Raw genomic sequence first — 13,287 nt, forward strand, 5'->3', positions numbered from 1 at the left:
CTTACAACAGAACAAATACTTTTTGGTATGTCTTGGATATATAATATTAATAACCCTCTGTGACATCAAAGATCCTATTCCCTAGTAGCATAGTTTTCATAAAATAAATACTAAAGTACACTAATATAAATTAAAACAACATCATGTAGTATTCTAGTCTTTAAGTATTAGAATAACATGGATCCTAGGGAAACCTTGAATAAATTTTGCAAATAATTTATTTTCCCTTTAATATGTTGGAACTTCCAATTGGAGAAGTGCTAATTCTGCTGAATATTATTTGTAAGGATTCTTAAATGGCCCACAAATCTATAAAAGTTTTGAGAACCGCCAAACTATTTCCAGGTATTTTGACAGGCGATAGCAACCAATTCAAAAACCTTTTAGAATACAGTAGGATCTTGGTGAAATGTTGCCAGTAACTTTTTTACAAGAAAAAAAGAAAAACATAAACAAAATTGTATATGCATTTTAAGATGGGTATTGTCTATGTTGGAAATGTTCTATATCTGTACTGTCCAATATGGTAGCCACTAGACACATGGGCCCTAGACACATGCACTGGATTTTAACACACATTTAATTTGAATTAATTTGAATTTAAACAGTCGAATGTATCTAGTGGCTACCTTCCTGGACTGCACAGTTATGTAAGCCCTTCTGCAGTTTTTAATAAATAATCTGGGGGTATTATACTCCATTCCAATAGTCTACAAAATAATAAGTACCTAAGAATGGTCCTTTGGCTAAACAGAAAAATCTATTTTTAGCATCAGTTGAACAAAGAGTCATCTTTTGGGAGCTTATCTCCATTCTTGTGTTTATGTTTTGTTCCATTATGTAATTTCATTTAGTAACTCTTAGGGATACATTTCAAGACAGCTGCATGATTCATAGGATGGTTTATTATGATCTAGGTCATTGGATTAAAGATAATACAAGCACATTTCAACAGACATAGAATTTCATCTACTTTACTGTCATGGAAGCTCAATTCTACCTTAAATATATGTTAGAAATATAAATAAAACTGTAAATCCAATGTTAAATTTCCAAAACTTAACTTTTTTTTAAACTAATGACTACTACATCCTACTATTTGGAAATGTGTGTGTACAAGTGATGAGCATTGAAAATTTTTTTACTGATAATGATAAAAGATAAATGATGATATAAGATTTTTTGGAGACATTTGGAGAAGATGGAGCCCCGATACTGTCCTGGCTCACACAGTATGGGCGACTGACCAGGACAATTCCTACTGGGGCTGTCATTCCCAGCTCTTTGAATCAGTCTCAAACCAAAGGACTACTTTAATTGTCCTTCTCACCCCTCCAAAGTGGCAAACCCGTCTATGTGAAATTGACAAGGAAGCAGAACACTGTTAAGTAGATGCTCTGATTAAAGAGTTTCCAGTAGGCAGAGTCTGGTGCACATTATCTTGACATTATTTTGGAGATCTAAAATTGCTATATTTTTGTTGTTACAGAATAATATCTGGCTCACAATTACATTATTTGTTTTGTTTTGTTTTGTTTTTTATTGGGAAGTTCCAACCCCCAAAATATGGCTCTCTTGGACCAGAACATGGCATTAGGCCTGAATACCCAGCATAGTTGTTTCCTGACCTTTTCAGGTTGTATCTTCTGTAAAGAGGGTTAGAGACAGCATAAGGGTGACAAGGGGGAAAAATTCTTCAAACTTGGAAACTTACTTAAGCCTCACTCTCGATTTGGCAGCGCAGAAGACCAAAACAAAAACCCAATGCTTACAGCCAGTTAACCAGGGACATGACAGCCCGAACTCTCTAAGGAATCGTGACTTCAGATCATGAGCTAGCACTGTCACCGAGCAAAAGCACCTTTTATAGAGCAGACCCATGATCTACGAGCAGTCCTTGTGAAGATGCATTTAGACCTGCCAAGCTTCCTGGCATTGTCAGTGAGGCCCCTAACTCTGGGTCAGGAGGAATATCTGCCCAGAAAGCTGGGCACCCGGGCCAGCAACGTCAGGAATGGGAAGCTGGAGCCTGTGTTTTGTGGCCTCCCAGATGGGAGCCTAATGACTTGGGATCAGCAGTCTGCTCCCCCAGCAGCCGTATTCATCACTTTTCATTTTCCCAGCATCGCTCATCTCATGGTTTCTCCCTTTTGTAGGCCACCCTGGTTGTAGGGTCTGAGGTCACTGCCAGGAGTGGTGCCCCTGGGCAAAAACGGTGTCACAGAGGCAGAGCTGGAGAGTACGTTTCAAAGGAAGGCAGAGGCATCAGGGCCAGGGCCACAGAAGAGCCCAAACACAGGAATGGAGAGTGGATTTGGTGGGAAGGAGTCTGGCTGGTGTTTGAAGGAATGCAAATGCAGATAGGAGTAAGTGGCGAGAAAATAATAGCAATGACCAGAGAACATGCTTTCAGTGAGTTAAGAAGCCTGAATAACTTTTGAATACAAACAAAAAAAAGAGGACATGGCTTTAAGATGACATCTTTGAAGAAATCCACTGCTAAACCAGAACGATCTGGTAACATGATTTTGTAATATCAGCTCCGCGCTGCTGATTAAAATGTCTGAGAATGTGTTGAACTTTCTAGGGTAAGTTGGCACAGGGTTCTAGGCTTGCACAGGAAGATGGACAAAGCCATCTACTCTCACAACTTGGAAACAAGAAGAAACCACCAACTCCAAAACGCCAAAGTCTCATTTCGGTATTCTATGAAACGTGCCTGTAATACAATACAATGCAAGTAAAATGAATCTACACCCCCAAAGTAAGTTTTGTGCCCTTGACTCTCTGGGATGAAATCAATTTGCTTGAACACTACTATCATGGCTCCCCAAATCTCAATAACTTCTCTTTTGAAATTGTCCTCAGAAGAAAGGCCACTCTCTAAATAATTCCCAAGATAGAAAATCCTGGTTCTGTGAAAAAGATTTGATTTTGGAAATAGCCAAATAAAATCAAGTGCCTTGTCTAGCAGTTCCTTTGAGGAGTGCTGCTTTGGGTGAAAACTCATATGAAACATAAAATGAAGAGACAGCTTCTGTGTGCAGTTCACACACCATCCCTGAGGTCATCACCACTGGGATGAGGTGAGGAAAGGAAGGCTGGGTTTACCTGGTCGTGAAGTCACACTAACACTGAAAGGTGGTACCCAGAGCAAATTAAACTTAAGTAATTGCAAAATGATGAAGACACTTGAAAAAAATTTCTTCCTTGGATGAGAACATCTCAATTAAATAAGAGCTATAATTTTTGAGATAATAATGGGGACCAGCCTTATTGCCTTCTCTTTGCATGAGGGCCCCCAAATTATGGAGGATCAGGAGGGAGGGATGGAGAGAGAGAGAAAGAGAGAGAGAGAAATATCTTGCAAACCACATCACCCCTGTCACTGCAGGCAGGCAGAAGGAGAAGGGGGTGGTAGTGTATCCATTGCCCAGGACCCCTAAGTCACTAGTATAAACAGGGTAGTGCAGACTTTTGCACGCTGGGTACTGGTTTTTCCTTCCCTCTGACATCCCTTTAATAAAAGTATGATTAGGGTCATCATCAATAAATATTCTCAAAAGTATTTCAGGTGACCATTTCTATAGTCTACCAAGTGGAAAGAAAATAGAGTAGAAAAAACTAAAACAATGACATGAATGTCATATAAATTTATCTTTAAGAGAGATTTTTTGATGGCAACTCTTTCCAAAAACACATGAGCCTTGGCAAAAATACACTATGTAAAACTTTTACTTCAGCAAGATGCTCACTTGTATAACTTTAATACCCCCAAACATTTGCTCAGAAGAAATGTTATAGTAAAACACGTACACACCCTCCCCACAATGAGAAATGTTTCAGTTATTGAAACCAGATTAAACGTATTTCTACTGGAAAGAGAAAATGGATAAGATTTTAAAGCAGAGCATTGAGAAAGGATTTCCCATAGGTAATCTTCTGAAACCTATCTTAAAAACAAATAAACTGCCAGTTTCCCACAGACACACCAGACAAAGTATACAAAATGACATGATTTCTCCTCTAAATGCAGCATAATATATACATTCCACACTAAAGACATCTCACCAATTTTGTGTTTTCCAAGTTTTTTAATGACTTTTCTCTTTACAGGTGCTACCAGCAACAACTTCTTTCCTAATTCAACAAACTGGAGTGATGTCACACCAGCTCTCTGTGTAACCTTCTGCATTCAATAATCAAGAAGCAGGTGTTTACTGGGGGATTGCTGCCTCCTTTGAGCCCTGTGTGTCTCTGTGTCCATCCCACCACCATCCACAGAGTTCTCCATCCCCTTGACCTTCACATCTACCTGATGTAAAAGTGCACCAATAAGCAATGTTCCAAACTCATCAGCCTCTGGCAGGAGTAAGCAGATGGTGTATTTATAATTATAATATAGCACAAATGAGAACTTTTAAGACATAAAAGTCAGTGCAACATTAAATAGACAGGCCAGGTCAAAAAGAAATGGCAATTTGCTTCTCGAAAAGCTTACTGCTTTTTTAGTGTATCTGCCACTGTTCAAGCTTTATTTTAGTAAACTATCATATAATTCTTAATTTCCTGCAGTAAGCAGGCATTTCCTAGGATTATGAATGCACACAGGCTCACTTCAGTTCTGCTGGACATGAAAGTGGTTTTAAAATCTTTCGGTTCCTGTACTTCTTTGTACAAGTGTATACTTTCCTATTTCTTGCTTATTTCGTTTCTTTGAGGAAGGAAACACTTGATAAGACTACTTTGTGTTTGGACATGGGGAGAAACCAACATTTTTAGAGGGACTCTTCTGGGCCAGAAGTTTTATGTTCGGCATTTCATATAATGCACAGGAAATTGGACGTGAGTGGAAGCAGGCAAAACCTGGAGAAGACCCAACTTCTGCACCCACCCACAGCCTCTGCAGTACGAGTATCAAGAAGAAGGCTGCGGTTTGAGGAACGTGATGAATATTTGGTGAACCCTGGGCCAGTCACTCAAGATATGGAGATTAATTTTGTATGGTTTCCTCTCTTGCAGCAAGGCCACCTGATAGGAAGAGATAGACTTATGTGCAACTAACTATAGGACATTATATGTGAAATGACAAAATGATGCTTTCAACACAAAGGTCGGGCCACGTTGTGCCTCTGCCCAAAAGTCTCTACCAGCTCCTCTTTCCACTTCCAGTAAAAGTCAAGGTCATCATGATCATCAACTGATGGCCAACTTGGTTTCCCATCTACTTGCAAACTCCTGCTCCCCTCTCTGGCCACCTGGGCCTCCTTGCTGTTCTGTCAACATGCCAGGTCACCTCATCCAGGAGCCTCTGCCTTTGCTGTCCCCCAGACAGCCACACAGCTTCCCTCTCTTCTCCTTCGTGTCTTTGCCCCAAACTTGCGGCAAAGGCCCCATATGCTACACCCCCCAATCCTGGGCTCTGAAGCCTGCTCAACCTGGTCTGCATTTGTTCCTCCCTTATAGAACTCATCACCTTCTAACAAACTATGCCGCTTACTTATTCACTGTGTTGATTTTCTGAATTCCCATTGCTGCTACTAGAATATAAGTTCCTTGAGGACAGGGGTCATCATATCTGTTCTCTTTACTTCTCCATCCCAAGCACATAAAATAGCTCATGGCATACAGTAAGCACACATAACATCTTGAAGGCATTAAAGAATAGCCCAGAGATACAGAAATGCAACTGGAAAAGCAGCTCTGTTTTGACTGGGGCACCTCACAGGAGCCACACAAAGCCCCAGGTTGACTCAGAGGAGGAGGAGAAGGAGGCAGGGGTGGTCTACACACAGCCTGTTTACAGGCTGGGATGGCGAGCTTGCAGGGCGGCTGAGCAGACCGCTGGGGTGGGGCAAAGAATAACTACGAGTCAGCTCACGTCACTTTCTGGAAAGGCCTTGGGGTCTGATGGGAAGGATCCTACGCTCGCTCTCTCCTCCAGCCCAGTCCCGTGAACTCATCTTAGAGTCCGAAGAGAATGACTTTCAAGGATTTTAGTGTTTTATGGCAATTTTGTGACTCACAGCTCTTTCAGACTGACATGGTAGGGCAAGGCAGGCTATGCACCAGGGCCTGGAGTACAGCCTGGTGATGATCACCCAGCAAACATTTATTATGTTGAATAAACGAGCGTTTGTTAAAAATTGAAAGTAGAATCTTTGAACATGATATTCCTTTGAAATTATATTCTGACATGATTTATGAGCCAGATAGAAAACCATTTGCTTTACTTTAGAATTACACATTTCTTTTAGGCCAAAAAAAAAAAAAAAGAAGTGTTTTTGTGTTACTTGATTATTGACCTTATTAACCTGGTCTGGCATCTGTGAGCCATTATTTGAACTTTACTGGCCCTCTTGGCACTTTATGACGATAGGATATTCTAAAAATGAATCTAGCCCGGAAGGAATGAGCCATTCAGAATATTGAAAAGACTGTCACAGGGCTGTGCAAAACCGCTGGAAGAGAGGGATTCTTAGGATAATCTGAACAAAGGAGATGTTACGGGAATGGGATGTAGCCTCCCTACTTTCAAGGGTGTAACACTAAATGCTGAGTAAAAATACTGATTTACTAGTTCAGCATTTCTCCGACATGATTTTGAAGTCACAATAAAACACGCCTTTCACACTACAGCATGTTGAAGCTGAAAGTGAATCATGGTACCAGATCCGCCACTTTGCTAAAATAAACAGGATTCAGCTATCCACTGGCAGCCTCCCTCCTGCTAATGAAGTGGATTAGAATAACCCCCTGGTTTGAATATTCAGACTTCAACCACCCACCTGGCAGGTAAATGAGTGTAGGCCAGTAACCTTTGGCTCAAACTGAAGTTATCACCTTGAACATGCACATTTATAGATGCCTTCAAATATAGAGCTTTGATATCTTTACAGCCAAGTTTTCTGATTAAACTTTAAGGCAGACTTTTAACATGAGGCCCAATCTGTCCTTTGAGCTTCCACTGTTTCACTTCCATGGCGACTGGCAGATGACAGAAATAACTCCAGCAACATGGAAGTAGATCAATCACCATATTGTTTGTCCACATGTATAGAGCTCTTAATAGGGTCAAGCTGTAGGTGTATTTAATTGAAAGTCAACATATAAAAGGAAACCTACGAAACACTCTTTCGAAATGATTAGACTTCAATTCAGTCAAGAATCTGTCCCCATTCTTACTACTGCTGCCTTAAAATGGTACAACTTCTCTAAATGTGTTGAGTTTTAGTTTTTGCATCTTTAAAGTCTAAATGTTAGTACAGCCCCGTTGTGGGGATTAAATAAGAGGATGTATGTAAAACAGATTACTTCCGGGCCTCAATAAATGGTAATGATGAATTTTATAAAATTTTATAAATAAGAAAGCTTTGATTTAACCGTTAGTCCTATGTGTGAATTGAGCTTATAAGATGTTCACAAATCAAGCTGATAATTAACTGATTTTTTTCTTTTGAAACTGATAGTTCCATTTTCCATGATGCTCAGCTATGGGAAATCTGATTTTTTTTTTTTTTTTTTTAATTTCACTTAATGTTTTCAACTCAAATTATAGGGGTCTTAGATATTTATGAGAAAAAGCCAAGGATGAGTATTAAATGAGTTCAAGATAAAAATAAAAGAAAGGCAGAACTTTATTGTTTTACTAGCTACATGTCTTAGAAGTTCTAGAAAACTGGTAAAAGCTAAATTCATACCTTTCATAGGTTAATTTGAGTATAAAATATTCCTTATTTCTGAATATTTCTGGCTTCTTGGACCTAGAAGTGTGGACAGATAGAAGGGTAAAAAAAGGGCTGTAATCCACTTGTTTGCTTCCAAAGGATTCAAAATTACTTATATTCCACCGTGATCACTGTATCATTGTCAAAGAGAGTCAATATAGATGGGAAGATGAAAAATAGTTCCTTTCGAGAATGGGATGCTTTTGAGAGAAAAAAAACTATACCTAGAGAAAAAAAATCCTATAGCTTCCATTTCATCTTTTAATAAAACAAAATGAGATTAAAAAATCTAATAACGTTTGCTATGCTAATAACATCACTCAGTATTTCAAACATTATATGCTCTTACATAAGCAAACAATAAGGACTATTTTGTATATATGATAAATGCACGTATATCGAATAATTTTTTCTAATTAATTAAAAAAAACTTTTTTTTAGACATTCCCTCCTGTGTCCTAAAACATTTCTGTAAGGGAGGTAGAACAGACCAGTGCTTTGAAAGAGCATGATCCAGGAGCTGGGAAATAGCACAGTTCCAGGGTTAGTCTGTGTGCGTGGACCTGGACTCAATGACTTCGAGGTCCGTCCCTTCCCAAGCACCATACACCTCCAGCTCTCCATCTAAAGTGGGTGCAACCTCTGAACCGGGTCATGCACTAGACCACCACGGGGGGCAGGTCCATCTCAGTGGGATGTTTTATTTACCATCCCCTTTTATCCACATAACCTTGGCATCACAAGAAGGTAAAAGTTACAAAGCCACTGAGGGATCAGGGTTTTACCTGAAAAAGACAATCATGTTTTTAATATTTAGCTGGGACAATCATTTAACTTGAGTAGTTGAAATGCACTGAGACTTTTCAGCTTATGCTTCATTTATGTGCATATCACCTATGAAAAGCATCTCATGGTGACCGTACGATGCCATTTTTTTAAAAAATTAGTTTATTTATTTATTTTTGGCTGCACTGGGTCTTCGTTGCTGCGCGCAGGCTTTCTCTAGTGGCGCTGAGCCGAGGCTACTCTTGGTTGCGGTGCGCGGGCCTCTCATTGCAGTGGCTTCTCTTGTTGTGGAGCTCGGGCTCTAGGCATGCGGGCTCAGTAGTTGTGGCTCATGGGCTCTGGAGCGCAGGCTCAGTAGTTGTGGCGCATGGGTTTAGCTGCTCTGCGGCATGTGGGATCTTCCCGGACCAGGGTTCGAACCCGTGTCCCCTGCATTGGCAGGCGGACTCTCAACCACTGCGCCACCAGGGAATGCATGATGCCATTCTAACTCGCCCTGCCTCCTCTCTGTCTGCAGACATTTCTTGGGGGCCATGTGATGGCTAGGGGCTAGTGATAAAAGATGAAAATGGCCCTGCCCTCAGGTAGCTTTTAGTTTAGTTGGAAAGACATATGGATGCATAATAACCATAAACTGGTGACAGATATGAGTTTTGTTGTTACAGGAGCCTGGGGTAGGTAGTGGGCCTGGGGAAGGGTTTCTGGCCCAGAGGCACTGCCCAATAAATGCAGAAAGGATGAAATTAAGCTCTTCAGTTTAAGGAGTGCTTTTGGGGTTGTGGGTTCTTCATTCCAGGAATGAATGCACAGAGATTAAAAGGTCTCAGGCCCTTTTATACTGAAAAGAAGTATAAAATAGCTTAAAACAAGATAGGCCTCCAATAGATTAATTCTGGAGGGTTGATTGAATATAGCCTGAACCCAAAAATTATCAAAACTGAAGTATTAAGTGGTACACACACACACACACACACACATATTACAACATTTACATGTTTTTGAAAAAAAATTGAGGTTGGTAGCCACTTTTTACCAAGAGCTGATTTTAACTGCAGCTAATAAATGTGTATATTGAAACTATAAGAACAAGTACGTATCTTAAATAAATAACTAAGGGCACATTTCAAAATCAAACTTGACAAAGTGTAACTATTCCTACCCTAATCACAATTATCTTCAGAACAGTTCTGTATATGTGTTGATGCATTTATACTGTGCTCCTTTATACGATTAACCCCAAAGAATAATTTCATGCTTTTTTTTTTTAAGGAGAGAAAATGTATTCCAGGTGCCCTTACAAACTCAGAATGTATGTCATATTTATATCACATATCAACACGGAAATAGGAACTAGGCACACATTTGCATATTTACATAGGTAAGTATATATAAAGCAGATAGAACATGAGCAATTCACAGACATTCCTGTAGAAAACATGTTTATAATTCCGAGTTACTCTATAATCATATTGTATTATTCACTTCCTTCACTCAGCACAGAGGGCGTCTCTCCAAAGTTGTAGAGCACTCGTAAAAAAGGCAGGAGGGGACACCATAGCCATTTGACAGGCCTGCTTCCTGCCTGGCTCCTTGGAGCCAAAGGACCAACACAGCAGAGGGCCCCATCCCCGCACGTACCTGGCTGAAACTCTGGCCTGCACCTCGGGCTTGTGCGCTGCGGGCAGGGAGCTGCGACGGGGCTGTCTCACCCAGGGCCAAGGTCTGGTTGCTATGGTAGCTGGCTGGATACTGGAAGGACCCTTCAGGTTTGGAATTGAGCTGGAGTGCACTCTGGGAGAGCAGGCTGGGCCCTGCATTGAAAGTCATTTAGAGCAGTAAGTGACAGCTTCAGTGAAGCAGAAATGACATGTATTATTTATTGAAGAGTAGCCTAGAATTATCACACGCACATGATTCCAGCCATCTATGCTTTGATTTCTGAGAACTAAAATGACCGTATAATTCGACTCCAGGTCTTAAGTGGGATTTTTTTTTTTTTTTCTTTTGGTGGTTTAAAAGTTCTCCAAAGAGTAGATTTTTTTCAAATGATCTCATCCTGACCTACATAAAGACATTTCTTACAAGACAAATTAGTTAATCAAGCAGTTGTTTTTATATCAGACAATACTGGAAACATTTGAAATAATTGAAAGGTCTACCTTTTGATACATGTTAATTGTGTTAATATAATTATATCTCCTACTTAATTATCAGGATGCTAAAACACTCAAAACCTTCCAATCAGTAACACATTCTATTGTATAAATAGTGATGTAATACCTCAATGCCTGAAGGGTAGACAGTATGTAAAATATTAATAGCTCTCATACAGTGTAGAATTCACCCTGATCTCACATGATCTCTGATGGCTAGTTATCTTTGCCATCCCAGCAGTGCACAGCAGGAGAACAAAGAGGAGATACAGTGTTTAAATCGGTGCCGCTAAAGTGGCTGATACTACAAGTGATGGAGGAAGGAGTTCCTGGCCTCATTATTTAATTATACTTTGTATGAGAAAATGTGGTTTATTTTCTTACTTTCTTTTTAGATGGGATCTTTGCCAAAGTTTGTCCATTTCCTTTGTAAGCAAATTTTCTTTAATCAAATTTCATACTCACTTTGGGAATGAAAAGAAGTACAGAAGAGTGTAAGTATACTACTATTTTCTACTGTGTGTGTTTGAGAGGGAACTGGGATAAGTAGAGTGAGTTGGGTGGAGGAGGGGGGACGTGGCATGACAAGTATTCTCATGTTATCTTAACCATAGTACAAAGTCACTTCTTCTTTGAAGGAGGGTAATTATATACACATGGATTATGGTATAATCATTATCCCATCCTTAATCTGCCTCTTTGGCTATTTTAGACAATAGTATAATTTCTAATAAGTGTATGCAAACTTCAAGTTCCTTACTTGTTTCTTTCTAAGGACAGAACATGGCTTTTTATTTCAAATGAGACTGCAGATTTGACATGACATGGGCCATTTTTTTTGCGGGAAAATAACATGTCTTCTCTTAATACTCATAGGTTCACATAATCTTTGCCTTCAAGACCCTACGCTTCCCTCTAATTCCCTGATGGAATGTCTAAACAATGCAAAAATAGTTTTTCATCATCAGATATTGGATAATAAGTCAATTAGCTAAAACAGGTAAGACTTGGTATTTCAGAATCTATACAGTTTCTGGAAAAAAGTCAAGCAAGGAAATAAAACCATTTCCATCCAGTCCCAATTTCATCATGAAGGGCATAACAAAAGTACAGTTGTAATCCTTTTTCTTGCAATTTAGAAAACAGAGTCCCAAGAAAATAGTATATACCAGATGGTGAAGTTTGCGATAGCTTGCAAGAAATCATTTAATCCATACTAATGGTATAATAGGGCTAATCACCAGAATATAATGCATCTATGGGGAGTGCAATCAGAGTTTCATTCTGGATACCAAGAACGTATTTTCCCCACTGCTGCTGTCGAAACTGTCAGGCATGGAGACGGGGTCAAGGGGTGGTCTCTGATGCCCAGGCCATGGGCAGGCTGAGATGTGGGAGAGCCTCTGGAAGGGAAGAGGGACCAATGATGGGGCAGAGGCAGATGGGAACTGACTGCAAAACGGAGGAGGATGAGGTAGGTACTGGGACGAAAGTGATGAACTGTAGCCAAGGGCTTTCCCCCCTGGTCCCTACCCTCCTTCCTGAAGGTCACTGCTCAGTGGAGGGGAGTGAGTCACGGCAGAATAAGAGAGGGCCTTTAAGGTTAGTGGTCAGCATTCTACCTGCCAATGGGCAGCTTCCCACTGAGACTTCTTTGGCTATTTCTTTCAGGACAGTCCACCCTGACGCAATGGTTTGCACTGGCCATGTCCCCTCCTCTACGATAATGCATCTCCAGGGCAATGAAAGTTGAAACAGATACAATAGTGCAAAGACTTTTGGAGATGTCAATAAAATGGAAAAAAATCTTTAGTGTCATATAAATAATTTAACAATCTATAAAGCAAAAACATTGCATGCCCTGGTTATTTGCCTTTTTAAAGAGATGATATGACTTTGCTCTGATGAACTTGCATATGTAGCTAGCAAGTCAAACAAACTTGTCAGTTCTGAATAGATTCATAAAATAGTCTCTAGAAGCCTACAAATGCTCTCCAGGCAGGATCTAAAGGTGGCACTTGAGAGTCCCATTTTTGGTTTTTTTTTTTTTAACATCTTTATTGGAGTATAATTGCTTTACAATGGTGTGTTAGTTTCTGCTTTATAACAAAGTGAATCAGCTATACATATACATATGTCCCCATATCTCCTCCCTCTTGCGTCTCCCTCCCACCCTCCCTATCCCACCCCTCTAGGTGGACACAAAGCACCGAGCTGATATCCCTGTGCTATGCGGCTGCTTCCCACTAGCTGTCTATTTTACATTTGGTAGTGTATATATGTCCATGCCACTCTCTCACTTCATCCCAGCTTACCCTTCCCCCTCCCCTTATCCTCAAGTCCATTCTCTACGTCAGCATCTTTATTCCTGTCCTGCCCCTAGGTTCTTCAGAAACATTTTTTTTTTTTTAGATTCCATATATATGTGTTAGCATATGGTATTTGTTTTTCTCTTTCTGACTTACTTCACTCTGTATGACAGCCTCTAGGTCCATCCACCTCACTACAAATAGTCCCATTTTGAAGCAATTTCAATCAAAAATATGATTTATGTGCTCCTGAAATATGCATCATGAAATAATCAAATCTGTGCATCTTTTATAGAATCAGTTGTGTATTTG

General features: G+C 40.0%; 1 protein-coding gene across 5 annotated transcripts in view; it reads right to left on the reverse strand.

Annotated features, from left to right (window-relative positions):
- CTNND2 (catenin delta 2) overlaps positions 1-13,287 on the reverse strand; it is a 938,382-nt gene that overhangs the window by 416,389 nt on the left and 508,706 nt on the right. For 4 of the 5 annotated variants that reach the window (XM_059916116.1, XM_059916114.1, XM_059916118.1 and 1 more), the window contains one exon: positions 10,152-10,324. The exons of the other annotated variant lie outside the window; for it this stretch is intronic. In XM_059916116.1, coding sequence (XP_059772099.1) covers positions 10,152-10,324 — 173 coding nt within the window. The remainder of the gene's footprint in view (positions 1-10,151; positions 10,325-13,287) is intronic. 5 annotated transcript variants of the gene reach the window in all.

The sequence above is a fragment of the Balaenoptera ricei genome, chromosome 3 (assembly GCF_028023285.1).
Source record: "Balaenoptera ricei isolate mBalRic1 chromosome 3, mBalRic1.hap2, whole genome shotgun sequence".
In the NCBI taxonomy this organism is placed as follows: domain Eukaryota; kingdom Metazoa; phylum Chordata; class Mammalia; order Artiodactyla; family Balaenopteridae; genus Balaenoptera; species Balaenoptera ricei.